Source organism: Sorex fumeus, unplaced genomic scaffold, assembly GCF_029834395.1.
Source record: "Sorex fumeus unplaced genomic scaffold, SorFum_2.1 ptg000213l, whole genome shotgun sequence".
NCBI classification, from domain to species: Eukaryota; Metazoa; Chordata; class Mammalia; order Eulipotyphla; family Soricidae; genus Sorex; species Sorex fumeus.
Genome location: NW_026606270.1, coordinates 2,045,609 through 2,059,860, shown reverse-complemented (window position 1 = coordinate 2,059,860; position 14,252 = coordinate 2,045,609). Strand labels below are relative to the sequence as shown.

The following is a 14,252-nucleotide window of genomic DNA, read 5'->3' as shown; positions in this document are numbered from 1 at the left end:
CCTTTGTCCTCAGACCCAACTGTGTCAATGTGCTGGTCACCACCACTCAGCTCATCCCTGCGCTGGCCAAGGTTCTGCTGTACGGACTGGGCTCTGTGTTCCCCATCGAGAACATTTACAGTGCAACCAAGACAGGTAGGAGAAAGTCAGAGGTTGGGGAGGAGGTGCAGGGTGGAAGAGGGGAGGGCGGGGGGATGAAGGAAGTTGTTGAGAGCAGGAGTCTGATTCCCCACGTGACCGGCCTGGGTTCCTGGGGATAATTGGCCCGAAGACTTTCCCGAAGTTTCCATGTTAGGGAAGCAGCAGGACGCCTGTCAGAAACACAGCCCAGACACAGGACTTCGAGGGGACCCAAAGCTTGTTCCACGTCACAGAACTGAGGGGAGCGATGCTCCAGACTGGTGGGCCAGCCTAGGAAACTGGACGTTTCTTTTTCCACCATTCTCTGTGGTTTTATGTGCACGTCTGTGGTCAAATCAGAATCCCGCCACATCATCCTTCCAGTTTACGGGACAAGGAATAAAGGAGAGCCTAATGCAGGTCCTATATGGCATGGTAACTTCTGTTCACTGCCTTTTGGCCCCAGCTTAGTCACGTGACCTCTGGTTGCAAGGGATGCTGGGAAATGTGGCCCATAGCTTGGTGACTGGGAACCCTAAAAATGTGACTAAGGGGCCGGAGAGATAGCACAGTGGTTAAGGCTCTTGCCTTTCACACAGATGACCCAAGTTTGATCGCCAACATCCGCGATGTCTCCTGAGCACCATCAGGAGTGGTTGCTGAGCACAGAACCTGGAGTAACCTCTGAGCATCGCTGGGTGGGGCCCAAAACAAAACAAAAAAAAAAAAAGGAAAGAAATTGTCTTACTGGGGCTGGAGCGATACCATAGCAGGGAGGGCGTTTGCCTTGCATGTGGCTGACCCAGGTTCGATTTCCAACATCCCATATGGTCCCCTGAGCACTGCCAGGAGTAATTCCTGAGTGCAGAGCCAGAAATAACCCCTGTGCATTGCTAAGTGTGACCCAAAAGAGCAAAAAAAAAAAATTGTCGGGGCTGGAGCAATAGCACAACGGGTAGAGCATTTGCCTTGCACGCAGTCAACATGGCTGACACAGGTTCAATTCCCAGCATCCCATATGGTCCCCCCAAGCACCGCCAGGAGTGATTCCTGAGTGCATGAGCCAGGAGTAACCCCTGAGCATCGCCGAGTGTGACCCAAAAAGCAAAAAAAAAAAAAAATTGTCTTACTAAAGGAAAAAAAAGGAAAATAGTTCCCATCACAGGAAAATAGTACCCATGGTACACTGGATGTTTTTAACTTCAGTAGCACTGTCCTCACACAAGCATGGATCTAACCTTGAACAACCAGAGAGAAAATTGAGGTGTTTTTTTTTTTCTTTAGAGAGAGTCAATTTTTTAAAAATTTTTATTAGTGAAACACCATAAGGTACAGTTGTAGATTTACAACTTTTTGTGCTTGGGTTTCAATTATACAATGATCAGATACCCATCCCTCCACCAGTGCCCATTTTCCACCACCATGGATCCCAGTATCCCTCCCACACCCATCCCCCCATCCCACTCTGCCTGTGTGGCAGGGAGAGAGAGTCGATTTAGAGCTAGTCTGCTTTACCTCTCTTTCACAGTTGTTCATCTTCCTTGTTTAACAAATAGAACAAGCCATACGCTCAGAACTGTCATCGGATAAGAAAATTTAATAACTAGGAATTAACAGCAGCATTTATCATCAGAGCAACTAATATTGGTTTTCTTGATGCAGGTGTTTTTCGGTCATTCTTTTATCAGTTAAAGTGTATAATGCTAAATAAATCTAGTTAGTTAAATTGTTTTTAAATTAGATCTTTTTACTGCGTGTGTGTGTGTGTGTGTCTGTGTGTGTGTGTGTGTGTGTGTGTGTATAATTTCTGGAGCAGAAAAACAAAAAAACACTTTGGAAACATTTTCCTTAGAGGAATTTTTGCCTCTGTAAGAACTCTAGGTGAGAACAGGGTATGAAAGTGTCTTTGGGTTATAAAACCAGAAATTCAAGGCACGGGGTCCAGAGTGACAGTATATCTGTTTAGGACACTTGCCTTGCATGCAGCTGACCTGGTTTTGGTCCCAGGCATCCCGTATGGACCCCCAAGCACCGCCAGGGGTGATTCCTGAGCACAGAGCCAGGACTAACCTCTGAGCATCGCTGAATGTGACCCAAACCAAATTCAAGCCACAAATGGCCAGTGGAGAGTCTCCAACACACTTTTCTCTATTTGTTTCTTGAACCTTATGAGCCTTACACTGCTGTGGAATCCTGGCTTGAGTCTTTATTTTGAATTGTAAGTAGCAATGTTTAAAGTCAAATAGTTGTAGTGAGAGAAATCTGGAGAGGAAGGAGGTGTTCTAGAGGGTAGAGACCTACAGGGGTCCCCAGTTCCATGCCCCCAGAACCTCACCCAGCACCCGGTCTTTCCTTCCCACTGTGTGCAGGCAAGGAGAGCTGCTTTGAGAGGATAATGCAGCGGTTTGGCCGGAAAGCCGTCTACATCGTGATCGGGGATGGGGTCGAGGAGGAGCAGGGAGCGAAAAAGGTAACTACTGGCCAGGACCTACCCAGGTTCCATCCTGGGTATTCCATATGGTCCCCCGAGCACCACCAGGCGGAATTCACTGAGTGCAGAGCCCAGGAGTAACCACTGAGCGCTGCTGGGTGTGGCCCCAAAAACAAACGGGGGGAGGGGGGCTGGGAAGGTAATTGCACCCAGCACCCCAGGTAGCCAGGGAGCCTCTTGCTTCTGGGGGCGCCTCACACCAGCTCTCTCCGGCCCCCTTGGCTGGCTGGTCCCCGGGGCCATCTGCCCTGCATCTGCACAGGGCAGAGAGCCGCATCCAGAGTCATTTCCGCTGCCAGGTACACGCGTTTCATTGAACACGCACCCGTCCTCGGTTCCAGGAGCCCGACCCTACCATAAAGACAGCTAAGACCTGTGGGAACACTGAGAGCGGCAGGGGGTGCGCGTCTGTTCATGGAACTGGGGCCACTGCCCCAGGACCCCGCTTCACTGGGGGCACCTGGTCTCTGCATCCCTCCCAAGCAGCAGATGATAGGGAAAGGCAAACACCGGCAGGCCTGAGCAGCTGAAGGCCCCATCAGACCCCGCCCCTTGGGTGGGAAGCCCCGCCCCTTTGCCCGGGATCCCCGCCCCTTTGGTCAGAAGCCCCGCCCTTGTCCTGGGTTCTGGGGATCTTTGCGGGGCTCAGGGCTTCCAGAGGGAGTAGCTCTCTTTCTGACCCTTGGGTCTTCAAGGCCGTCCCCTCTTGTCGTAGGGGATTGCCCTGTGACAGCCCCAGGCCTGCCATCCAGGCCAGTCAGTGGACAGCGTACTCAGCTCCCAGCCTGGACACAGGGACCTGCTAGTTTCCGTGTGTGTTGAGTGGAGGCTGTGGGGGTAGTGGTCGGCAAGGGGGGGTCATGCTACTAAGGCCCTTTGCCGCTGTGCCTGAGAGCTAGGTTCTGGGCAGCACGAGTGTTCGTGGGGCCAGAGCCATGGCACAGCAAAGGGAGGGCACTTGCCTTGCATGCAGTTGACCTGGGTTCAATCTCCGGCATCCCTTAGGGCTCCCTGAGCCCCACCTGGAGTGATTCCTGAGTGCAGGGCGGGAATGACCCTGAGCATCGCCAGGTGTGGCCCCCAAACCAACATTAGTGTTTTGTTTCGAACAGCTGCCTCTGCACTGTTATATTGTAGCCACATTCTTCCTCTGCCGTGAGCTGTGGATCCTTCCCGCCAGCTTGCATCTAAAATGCAAACTTGGGGCTGGAGCGATAGCACAGCGGGGAGGGCGTTTGCCTTGCACGCGCCCAACCCAGGTTCAATTCCCAGCATCCCATATGGTCGCCCAAGCACCGCCAGGAATGATACCTGAGTGCAGAGCCAGGAGTAACCCCTGTGCATCGCCGGGTGTGACCCAAAAAAGCAAAAAAAAAAAAAAAGAAGCAAACTTAAGGGGCCAGAGCAGTAGTACAGCAGGAGGTGAGGGTGAGGCATTTGCCTTGCATATGGCCAGCCCAGGTTTGATCCCCGACATCCCATATGGTCCCCGGAGCACCACCAGGAATGATTTCTGAGTGCAGAGCCAGGAGTAACCCCTGAGCCTCTCTGGGTGTGACTACGACCCCCCCAAAAAAAAACCCAATACGGAGACAGGGGTCAGCAACCTTGCTCATGCTGAGGAAATACTGCAGGGCACTGACCACCCTCCTGAGACTGACCCTCACCAAGTGTCCACGTCCTTCGTTCCAGCACAACATGCCTTTCTGGCGAATATCCTGCCACGCCGACCTGGAGGCGCTGAGACACGCCCTGGAGCTGGAATATTTATAGCAGCCCCCCTAACGCCTACCCTCCTGCGTCCCCTCACTCGCCGGATGCTGGACGCCGGGCACGGCCTCCGCGGGGCAGAGGATGCTTCTAGTGGCCGCCTGGGTGCCAACAAAATCCGAGCGCCCGGCAGTGGCTCTGGACTGCTGAATGCCAGGGTCAGGGATGGGCCTGGAGCGTGGACGTCTCTGGAAGGCTCAGAGGAAGCAGGGTGCCGTGGAGGTGCCAGGCTGGAGCGAGGGGGTCCGGGCAGGGTTCTTTTCCTTTCTAATTTATGGACGATCTCATCCCTCTGGTGTTCTGCTCCCGTTCCTGTGTCGTGGGTTTTCTCAGTCCTGGGTTGGTTCGGGGGTTTCTGGGGCACGTGGGCGGTGCGCGGGTCTAGGTGGGGCCTCTCTGCTCGGGCTGTGTTCTGGGACAATCATTCTCTGTGGGCAGGGCGGCGTGGTGGGGCTGTCGGGAGGCTCTTGCTGATTTTGTGTTTTCACAGACCTGACAGCGTGTGTGGACAGTCTCGTGCCTTAAGCTGCCATCTTGTTTTCTAGGAAGAGGGGGGCCTTGGGAGGAGGTGGTACTTTGTGACGGATCAAAGGCATTAAATAAAACCAGGTTTACATTTGGAAGGGGGAAGGTGTTAACGGTGTTATTTCTGCTCTCTAACAAATCCAAATGAAATGGGTTCACATCACACACACACACACACACACACACACACATTTTTTTTTTCCTTTTTGGGTCACACCCGGCGATGCTCAGGAGTTACTCCTGGCTCTGCACTCAGGAATTAATCCTGACGGTGCTCAAGGGACCCTATGGGATGCTGAGAATCGAACCCGGGTCAGTCGTGTGCAAGGCATACGCCCTACCCATTGTGCTATCACTCCAGCCTCCCAAACACACTTTTTTTAATGTTGCAGGAAAATAAAATATAACTCAGTCTCGAGGCTGGAGAGATAGCACAGCGGGTAGGGCGTTTGCCTTGCGCACGGCCAACCCGGGTTCGATTCCCAGCATCCCATAGGGTCCCCTGAGCACCGCCAGGAGTGACTTCTGAGTGCAGAGCCAGGAGGAACCCCGGAGCATCGCCGGGTGTGACCCAAAAAGAAAAAAAAAAACTTAGTCTGGCTTAAGAAAATTTTTTAAAAAGGTGTCTCCAGGAATATTTCGTGAGAGTTCTCTTCAGGTGGAGCTCCAGGTGACCAAACAGCTGCGTCCTGTGCGTCTCCTTCAGAAGGCTCTTCCCCGTGTGTCAAGCACAACTCTAAGAACCTTGCGGCAAAAGGAGACAGAAACCCCAGGCTCATTTGACTCGATGAAACCTGAGTCATTTGCTTACGGAGCTGGTTTTAGCAGTAAACCCCCATGAAAAAGAAAATTCGGAAGAACTGATCCCCGTAGGAGTGGGGACGGAGCTAGGAAATCCAATCCAGCTGTCGCCCAGAGTCAGGAATGAAAGGGAGGGGCTGGAGTGACAGCACAGCAGGGAGGGCATTTGCCTTGCATGCGGCCGACCCGGGTTCGATTCCCAGCATCCAGTAGGGTCCCCCGAGCACTGCCAGGAGTAATTCCTGAGTGCAGAGCCAGGAGGAACCCTGAGCATCGCCAGGCGTGACCCCAAAAAAGTAAAAACAAACAGAAACCTGGAATGTCATGAGGCCCGTGGGAGAAGCCGGGAGACCCGTCCCCCGTCTCTGCGAGGCACGTGGGGCGGGAGCCCCCGGGTTATTGACTCAGCCTCACTGTGCTCCAGTCCCGTCGGTGAAACCCAGGGTCTCCCAGTATCTGTGGGGGTGCACGGGCCTCAGTGAGAGCTGGAGAGTCTGTCGCAGAGAAAGTTTCATCACCGCGGAGGGAACGGCGCCTGGGGTAGGTCGTTGCTTTCATCTGTCTCCCAGCTTCAGTCACATGCTCAGGGCCTTACGCCCCCCCCCCCCCCCCAGCAAGGGGCTGCTCGCAGACTGCACCCCTGTCCTCGATGACCAGGGAGAGGACGTGCTAGAATCGGGATCCCAGTCAGAGAGACTGCAGGGACACAGGAGGCAGACGGGACTGGGCCGAGCCCCAGGCCACCCTCCCCCTCCTCCTGTCCGCTAACCCCCGTCCTAGCCCCCATCCTCCCTCGGACCCCTCTCGTCCCCCTGCCTGCCCGTGAGTCCTCCCGTTCTACCCACCCCCCCACCCACTGTCTTTCTGCCCACTCTCCCGCAGCCCTCCTTCAACCCCTACCCCCCTTTCCCTCGGACCCCCATCCCCTCCTCCTGCCTCCTGGCCTGCCCTCCACCCTGCCCAGCAGGAACAGGTCCCAGCTTCTCGGGTCACGGCCTCAATTCCCGCCCGAGTAGCCAGTGGCTGGTGGGGAGGGGGTCGCAGCGGCAGCCAGCAACAGAGACCAACCAGCAGCGGTCTGAGACCTTTGCACCCTCACTGGGTGCAGACCCAGGCCGGCGGCCGGAGAGACCCTGACCTCTAGCACCCATATAGCTCGGCTGGCTGAGCCCCCCCAAGGGAGCTGGGCAGGGGGTGACAGGGACCCTCTGGATGTGACTGTCACCTCGGAGATAATCCCTGAGCTAGATCGCCTGGCAGCTAAATTCTGCCAGGCTGGGAAGTCACAGGCAGTGGGGAGGACAAAGGTCAGGGGTCAGAGGGCAGGTTGGTCCCTTTGGAGTTGGAGCCTGGTGTGGCCTAGGCTGTGCTCCCTGCAGCCAGCAGGGGGCGCTGCGAACCATCAGGCAGGAGCTGGAGCGGCACAGAAACCCACACACTGGTCAGGAGACCCCAGCTTTGCGGGTGGCCACAAGGCAGTTACACCCTTGGCCAGGTGCTCACCTCAGGGTTCGAGAAAGGTCTGGCAATGCCCAGAGGCCAGCAGACACGACAGTGACCTCTGAGGTCAGACGCCAAGGGCAGTAGTCAGGTGGCCTCACCGGCTCCAACTCTGATTCTTATTTTGGAGGGGAGGCCTCACCTGTGCTTGGGGCTGACTCCTGGCTCTGTGCTCAGAGGACCAGATGGGGTGCCAGGGATCAGACACGTTAAGGCAAGCAACTTACCCTCCAGCCCCTCGCTGGTTCCAAATGTCAAGGGGTTCGGCTGTGGTTTCCAGAGTGAACCAGGGATGGTGAACAGATGACACTGTTTGCAAATGCTGGGCTTTATTTTCATATGGTGGTGATAAGCTCCAATCAAATCCGATTTAAAAATCCGAGTATCAACTTGAGGCCCAATGAGTTTGGGTTCTGCTCTAGAGAAGGGGGCAGAAGTGTCTCTCTGTCCTTCCAGTCCCCTGTCCCCAGGCCCTGGGGTCCTACCGGCCACCTGGTGTGGTGGAATCTGGCCAAGCCCTCTTCCGACGTGAGTGTATTGTCACCGCGTCCCAGCACTGAGCTGAGGCCCCCCAGCCACGGTCATCAGCCCACTGGACCCCCAGACGCACCCCGGCCCATCCTGCAGAGGGGAGCGAGGCTTTTCCTGACCCAGCAGCGCAAAGATGGTGGGAAACGCGCCTCACTGAACCTCCGTTTTCCCCGCCGCGAAGGTGGTGACGAGAGCCCCTCAGAGACGGCAGCTCTGGTGTGGTCCCCGGACCCCCTGGGTACTGTCTGAGAATCCCTCCCCCACACCCGCCCAACAAAGTGCGTGAACCCTGTATAGGTTTCTGCTCCAAGGCCCCGCCCACCAGAGCCCCCGGCTCCCCTCTACAACCACCAGAGCTGCGACCTGTGCTTCCGAGAGGCAGGTGATGGGCACAGCTGCCCCTGCAGCGGGCACCCAGTGAGGGCTTTGTCCACCTTCTCCCCAAACTCCCAGGCCGCCGTGGGCTGCAGACCCACCGGAGGCCACTAGGTGGCGAGCGTGAACCGCCAGTCAGCCCAAACACCCCTGCAGGGCCGCGGGGGGGAGGGGGTCCAAGAGGCCAGCCAGGACACTACAAACACACACACACACACACACACACACACACACACACACACACACGCACGCACGCACGCACACGTACGCACACACGACCGCGCGCGCGCACACACACACGCACTCACACACGCCAGACATCCCATCTCAACTGAGTCATGAACACCCGAAAACACGAGCCAGCTCAGGGTCGAGGCAGCTCTGCGGTGCGGCCACTGCCAACAACCCCTCTGACGGTCAAGAGGCCCAGCAAGGGCAGCCCCGATGAGCCGGTCACTCTCAAAGTCCCTGCAGGCCGCCTGCTTAGTGGGGCCTGGGCGGCAGCAGAGGCCGACCCCGCAGAGGGGACGGGCAGGACATCAGGTGAGCCCCGCTGCCAGGGAGCATCTTCCCACTTTTGGAGCCGGGTCACCTGCATGCAGCAGCACGGTGGGTTCCATTCCAGCCCCGGGTTCCAGGTGGCAGCCCCTGCTGTGGTCCAGCAACAACCCAGCAGCCATTTCCCGGCCCTGGGCAGTGGCGTCCTCCTGGGCGTCTTTTCTTCCCGGGCAGGCTGGCCATGGGGTGACGAGGTCCTGCAGGGGGCCAGAGGCTTGTGTCCTTGGCAAGACTTAGGAGCTGGGCCACTCGGTGACCGTGGTCGCCTTCCCCATCACTGGTCTTGACAATCTTGACAACCCATGCCCACAGCCGAGGGACACACAGCGCGGCCAGCCGTGAACATCCTCCACGCTGTTCCATGAGTGAGGATGACCAGAGGGCGGGAACAGGGGGATTCTGGGAAGAGAAGGAGCCCCCAGGAGTTGTGAGGCTCCCGGGCCACGATCTTCTGGTCCCCCCATGGTGACTCAGATGTGAGGGAAAGTGCTGACACGCCAGTCACAAGCCCAAACACCACAAAGTGCGGGCGTCCTCGCTCCCCGTGGCCTGGAGCCGGCCGTCCCGGGACCAGTGCCTAGCGGCCAGAGGGGTGCCAATGCATCTCTCTCTGGCTTAGCTTGTCCCCATGCTCAGCCTGGAGTCTCTGTCTGCACCTGCCGGGCGCCCCGGCTGAGACGCTCACAACCCCACCGTTCTTCACTGGGCCTCTGTGGCATGTGGCATGTCCCCAGGCCAGGAGAGGTCTGCACCACCTGGCCAAGTTCTGACCACACCCCATTGGGTTCCTCCCCCTGCACTGCCATCAAGCAGCCTGCAGGGGGCCTCCCAGCCCACTCCTGCTGGGTGGCCGCACTGGAAGGACGAACAGGCAGCCTGCAAGGGGGTCAGGCCTCAGCCCACTGTGTCTGAACAGGCCCACCTTTCCTCCTGCCCCTCGGGGGACACCCAGCCAGGCCCTCAGCTGCCCATGGCCTCTCCCGGCCCTTCTCATGCGACCAGACAGGGAAGATGCTCAGCCACTGTCCCACAACCGTCTTGTTTCAAAAAAAAAAAAAAAAAGATGAAATCTGAAAAGGCTGGGGCAGGGCACAGGGGGGACCCCGAAAAAGAGAGTATCCCTAAGTGACCCCTGGCTCAGTCACAAAGAAACACCAGCATCCAAAAAGATATTTTAAGTTTAATACAAATTTTATACAAAGAAAATGTGAAAAAATACTTCCATATGCTAAAAGCAATTATGCTCACGAGTAAGGCCAGCTAGGCTATTTCCCCCCCCACAACTGCAATGCACGAATATCCTTTCTCTCTGGTCTGCTAATACTTGGTGTGGTTCTCTAAACACGGGCCGCTAGCTGGGAGCTGCACGGTTCGCATCCTCTCATCCACAACGAAGAGAAAGTAAACGAGACTAAAAAAAAAAAGAAAAATGTACAACCGAATGTACTGGAATGATATCGTACAATTAATTTGCGCATATACATACAATCACCTCTGGCTTTGTTCGACGCTTATCATTTTACAGGGCGTGGAAAATGGAGCGACCCGCGGACGTAGTGTACAGGGCGGGGCGGGGCGGGCACCGTCCCCTCCAGGCTTCGTGTCATGCTTAGGGAACAAACTCAAATCCCAGCGGGTCACGTAGACGCACATGCTGCATCCGGGCTCGGGGACCCGGACGTGCTCTGCCCGAGTTCCTAGGTTGGCGAGGCGTGTGGGAGGCAGGGACGGGTCCGCGAGCAACTGGTCACTGTCTGCTTCTGCACGTCCACTGCCCGGCTCGGCTCGCTCTTCTGTAAACACGGACGGACACACCTCCTTGTCTTGTCCCCCTTTCGGCAGAGTCGGCCTCGCTGTTCCGAGGCTCACGAAACAAACTCGCCCCTCCCTGGCCCCTCGGTCCAGAGCACTTGAGTACTTGCTTTCCGTGAGACGATGAAGAAGGTTCTTGGAGGGGAGCCATGGCTTGAAGTGGGGTGGCGGGGGGGCGTGTCCACACGCTCGGGGTGGGGGACCCCACTCGGAGCGTCACCTGCTGCAGTGGCACGGGGGATCCACCCTGGGAGGGGCGGGCGCCGAGGATGCCCACGGGACAGACACGGGCAGGCGGGACCAACTGGTCTCCAACATCTAAACATTCCTTTTGTTGGTGTTTTTTTTTAAAAAAAAATTGTTTTTCTTTTTTTTTTTTATAAGTTAAAGTTGATACAAATATAAAAAGGGGGAGGAACTCTCGGGTCGTGGGCATCCATTGTACATCATTTACATCCGAAGCTGCGAGGGTTCCCTCCGCCCCCGGGGGGCCAAGGCGGGAGCGTGTGTGTAGTGTGGGCCGCCCTGGGCCGGGTGCGGGGACCAGGCTGAGTCTGAGGCAGGAGTGCTCCCGTGAGAGGGGGAGGCGTGCTCCTCCCGCCTCCCGCTTCTTCACTCTTTCCCGCTGTCCTGGGGCCGCCTCTGGGGCCACGCCGCCGTGGCCCTAGTCCCAGAAGGCGTCCAGCCGCGACTCTGAGGGCAGGAGGTTCTTGGAGCTGGGGGTGCTGCTCTGCTCGGTGCGGGGTGCCGGCCGCTTCTCCTCGCCGCCGCTCCAGCCGCTGGACTTGCTGCTCCGGGAGTGCTCTGTGGGGCGACCAGGCACGGGGTCAGCACCCCAGAGGCCGGGGAAGGTGCCCATCCCACACCCCGCACCAAATACGCCCTGGTTTGGGGTTGGCAGGGCACCTTAGTTGTACAGGAACAAAACCAGAAGGGCTGGGACTGGAGCGATAGCCCAGCGGGAAGGGCGTTTGCCTTGCATGTGGTCAACCTGGGTTCGATTCCCAGCATCCCATAGGGTCCAGGAGTAACTCCTGAGTGCATGAACCAGGAGTAGCCCCTGAGCATCGCCAGGTGTGACCCAAAAAGAAAAAAAAAAACCCAAAAACCGAAAGGGCAGGTGGGGGGGACCCTACAGGACAAGTGCTCGAGAGACACAAGTTGGGGGAGTCAGGGGGGACGCGGTCGAGGAACGAACCCCCTCCCCCAGGTGCCCCTCATGACCCAGAACCATGCATTCGCCTGGCACACAGCCAACCCAGATCCAACCCCCGGCCCCGCATATGGTTCCCCAAAGCCTGCCAGGAGTGACCCCCCCGTGGCCCCCAAACTAGACAGAACTGGGCTCTTTTCTCCCTACTTGGCCCCTCCATCCGCCCTTCACCTCTGACCCCCCACACCAACTCACCCGCACCCCCCTGCAGCTCCGTGGCTCCGCTCCCCAGTCTGAACTCTGACCCCAAGCCCCTTTAGGTCCAGTCCAAGGCTGGATTTCTCCACTGACATCCCAAGCTCAGCCTGCGGTCACAGATGACCTCTGCCCTCACCCCCGTCACGTCCCCCAGCGCTACACGCACGGCCAGGGCCAGGCCCACCTCCCTCACAGCCGAGATCTGGACTTAGGTACTCACTGCACCCCCCCCCATTCACCAGCCTGGGGTCCCGACCCAATAGGGCATCACTCACCCGAGGCTGAGGCCCCCCCACCGCCTGGCCATACGCAAGCACGCCAGCTCAGACCCTTCAGGCCACTCTCCCAACGCCTCCACCCATTTCTGCTTTGTCTGGGGGCTGCACTCAGGGACCCACGGGTGCCAGGAGCTAGTCACACTGGGGCTCCCCTGCGCTGTTGCCTTTGCAATTCCGGCCCAACCACAGCCCCCCGCGAGGTGGCCTAACTGACTGTCTCGAGGATAAACTCGAAATCACACACTCCTAACACACTTTCTCCGATCCCCACCGAGAGGAAAAGCAAGACTGTCCGCGTGGGAGGCGACTCAGAGGGAAGGCGATGAGCCCAGAGCAAGAATCGCGGTGGGTTCCTCGATGCCCAAGAGTGAAGAAGACTGGGGCTGGAGTGATAGCACCGCAGGGAGGGCGTTTGCCTTGCACGCAGCCAACCTGGGTTCGATTCCCAGCATCCCATAGGGTCCCCCGAGCATCGCCAGGAGTAATTCCTGAGTGCATGAGTCAGGAATAACCCCCTGAGCATCGCCGGGTGTGACCCAAAATGGAAAAAAAAAAAAAGGAGCGAAAAAGACTGCAGAATCGAGAAAATATTAAAAATATTAAAGAGTGGCTAAAGCTCCATTCTCGGCTGGGCCTATTTGAGATTCCCTCCGGAGGGAAGGGGGAAATGGACCACTCCGACAGGGGGTGCCCCTGTATTTTGGGTCTGAGGTGAGTAAGGAGATCGGCCTCCCCACCCCCCTGAAGAGCCAAGCAGGTTACCCCGCCCCAAAGCGTCCTACAGAAAGATCCTCCTTTAACTCGCTGCTGAGGGCAGAAATCCCCATCTACAGTGTCAGGAAGTCAGGGAAATCCCACCTGCAGGGCGTCTGAATGCGGCCGTGCCCTCCGCAACCCCCCAGTAACCCACCCAGCGCACCCCCTGCCCCACCCCCAGTCTACCTAAAGACCCACTGGCTCCCCCTGCCTGCGTGGGCCGTGATGGCACCGCTCAGCCAGCAGGGGGCGACAACATACCGGAGCCTTGGCTGGAGCCTAAGAGAATGGAAGAGGGCATCTCCCGGGAACCAGAAAGGTCGAGGGTCTGGAACACAAAGAGGGGGGGAGGGTCTCAGGGCACAGGGGCCAGGGAGCCCCCGGGCTCAGGGCGCAGCACTGACTCAGGCAGGGGTGACCCTCAGGCCTGGGTTCTAATTCTCCCACTGAACACACAGGAGAACTGCACAAGGCCGACCCGACCGGATCCGACAGCTCTAGAACATTCCCCGCCTTGGCCGACTTCTGCGCTGCCTAGAGCCAAGAAAATAAGGCTGATGACTTCTAAACTGGATCGACTCAGGGGCCAGAGCGATAGCACAGCAGGTAGGGCGTTTGCCTGGCACGCGGCCAACCTGGGTTCAATCCTCAGCATCCCATAGGGTCCCCTGAGCACCGCCAGGAGTAATCCCTGAGCACTGCTGGGTGTGACCCAAAAAGCAAACAACCTGGACGGACTCGCTCTCATTTCACTTGGTTCTCGTGCCTCAGGCCCAGTGGGAGAGCCCAGACAGGTGGGGCAATGACATTTCTTCCCCCGCCCCCCGCCCCTCGGGCCATAGTGTCTCATGTAAGGTTAACCCCCTTCCCGCCCCCACATGCCCCGACACCAGCAGGAGCTTCGCACACTCCAACTTGGCTGTCACCGGTCCCCACCTGACTTTCTGCATTCAGATGAACTGAAAGGAAATAAAGTGACAAGCTCTGGTCTTTGGGGACACGTCAGGTGTGACTGGTGGCCACTGTCCGGGTCAGGGCAGACATAGACACCCTCCCGGCCTCTCAGAGAAGGGCCTAAAGGGGGGGGGCTGGAGTTACAGCACAAGCGGGTAGGGCATTTGCCTTGCACGTGGCTGACCCGGGTTCGATGCTCAGTACCCAATATGGTCTCCCCAAACACCTCCAGGAGTAATCCCTGAGTGCAGAGCCAGGAGGAACCCCTGAGCATTGCCGGGTGTGACCCAAAAACGCAAAAAAGAAAAAAAAAAAGACTCAAAGGGCGACCACGGGTCTGTCGGTCTGTCTGTCTGTCTGTCTGTCTGTC

The 14,252-nt window shown here is 57.5% G+C and overlaps 2 protein-coding genes across 9 annotated transcripts in view; one reads left to right on the top strand and one right to left on the bottom strand.

Annotated features, from left to right (window-relative positions):
• Nucleotides 1-4,482, top strand: part of EYA2 (EYA transcriptional coactivator and phosphatase 2) — a 201,012-nt gene extending 196,530 nt beyond the window's left edge. For both annotated transcript variants that reach the window (XM_056108444.1, XM_056108445.1), the window contains 3 exons: nucleotides 14-135; nucleotides 2,490-2,590; nucleotides 4,304-4,482. In XM_056108444.1, coding sequence (XP_055964419.1) covers nucleotides 14-135; nucleotides 2,490-2,590; nucleotides 4,304-4,384 — 304 coding nt within the window. In that variant the 3' untranslated portion in view covers nucleotides 4,385-4,482. The remainder of the gene's footprint in view (nucleotides 1-13; nucleotides 136-2,489; nucleotides 2,591-4,303) is intronic.
• Nucleotides 4,483-11,132: 6,650 nt separating this feature from the next.
• The window catches only part of ZMYND8 (zinc finger MYND-type containing 8), a 105,223-nt gene continuing 102,103 nt past the window's right edge, over nucleotides 11,133-14,252 (bottom strand). For all 7 annotated transcript variants that reach the window (XM_056108434.1, XM_056108437.1, XM_056108438.1 and 4 more), the window contains 2 exons: nucleotides 13,190-13,256; nucleotides 11,133-11,287 (listed from right to left, as the gene is read on the bottom strand). In XM_056108434.1, coding sequence (XP_055964409.1) covers nucleotides 11,148-11,287; nucleotides 13,190-13,256 — 207 coding nt within the window. In that variant the 3' untranslated portion in view covers nucleotides 11,133-11,147. The remainder of the gene's footprint in view (nucleotides 11,288-13,189; nucleotides 13,257-14,252) is intronic.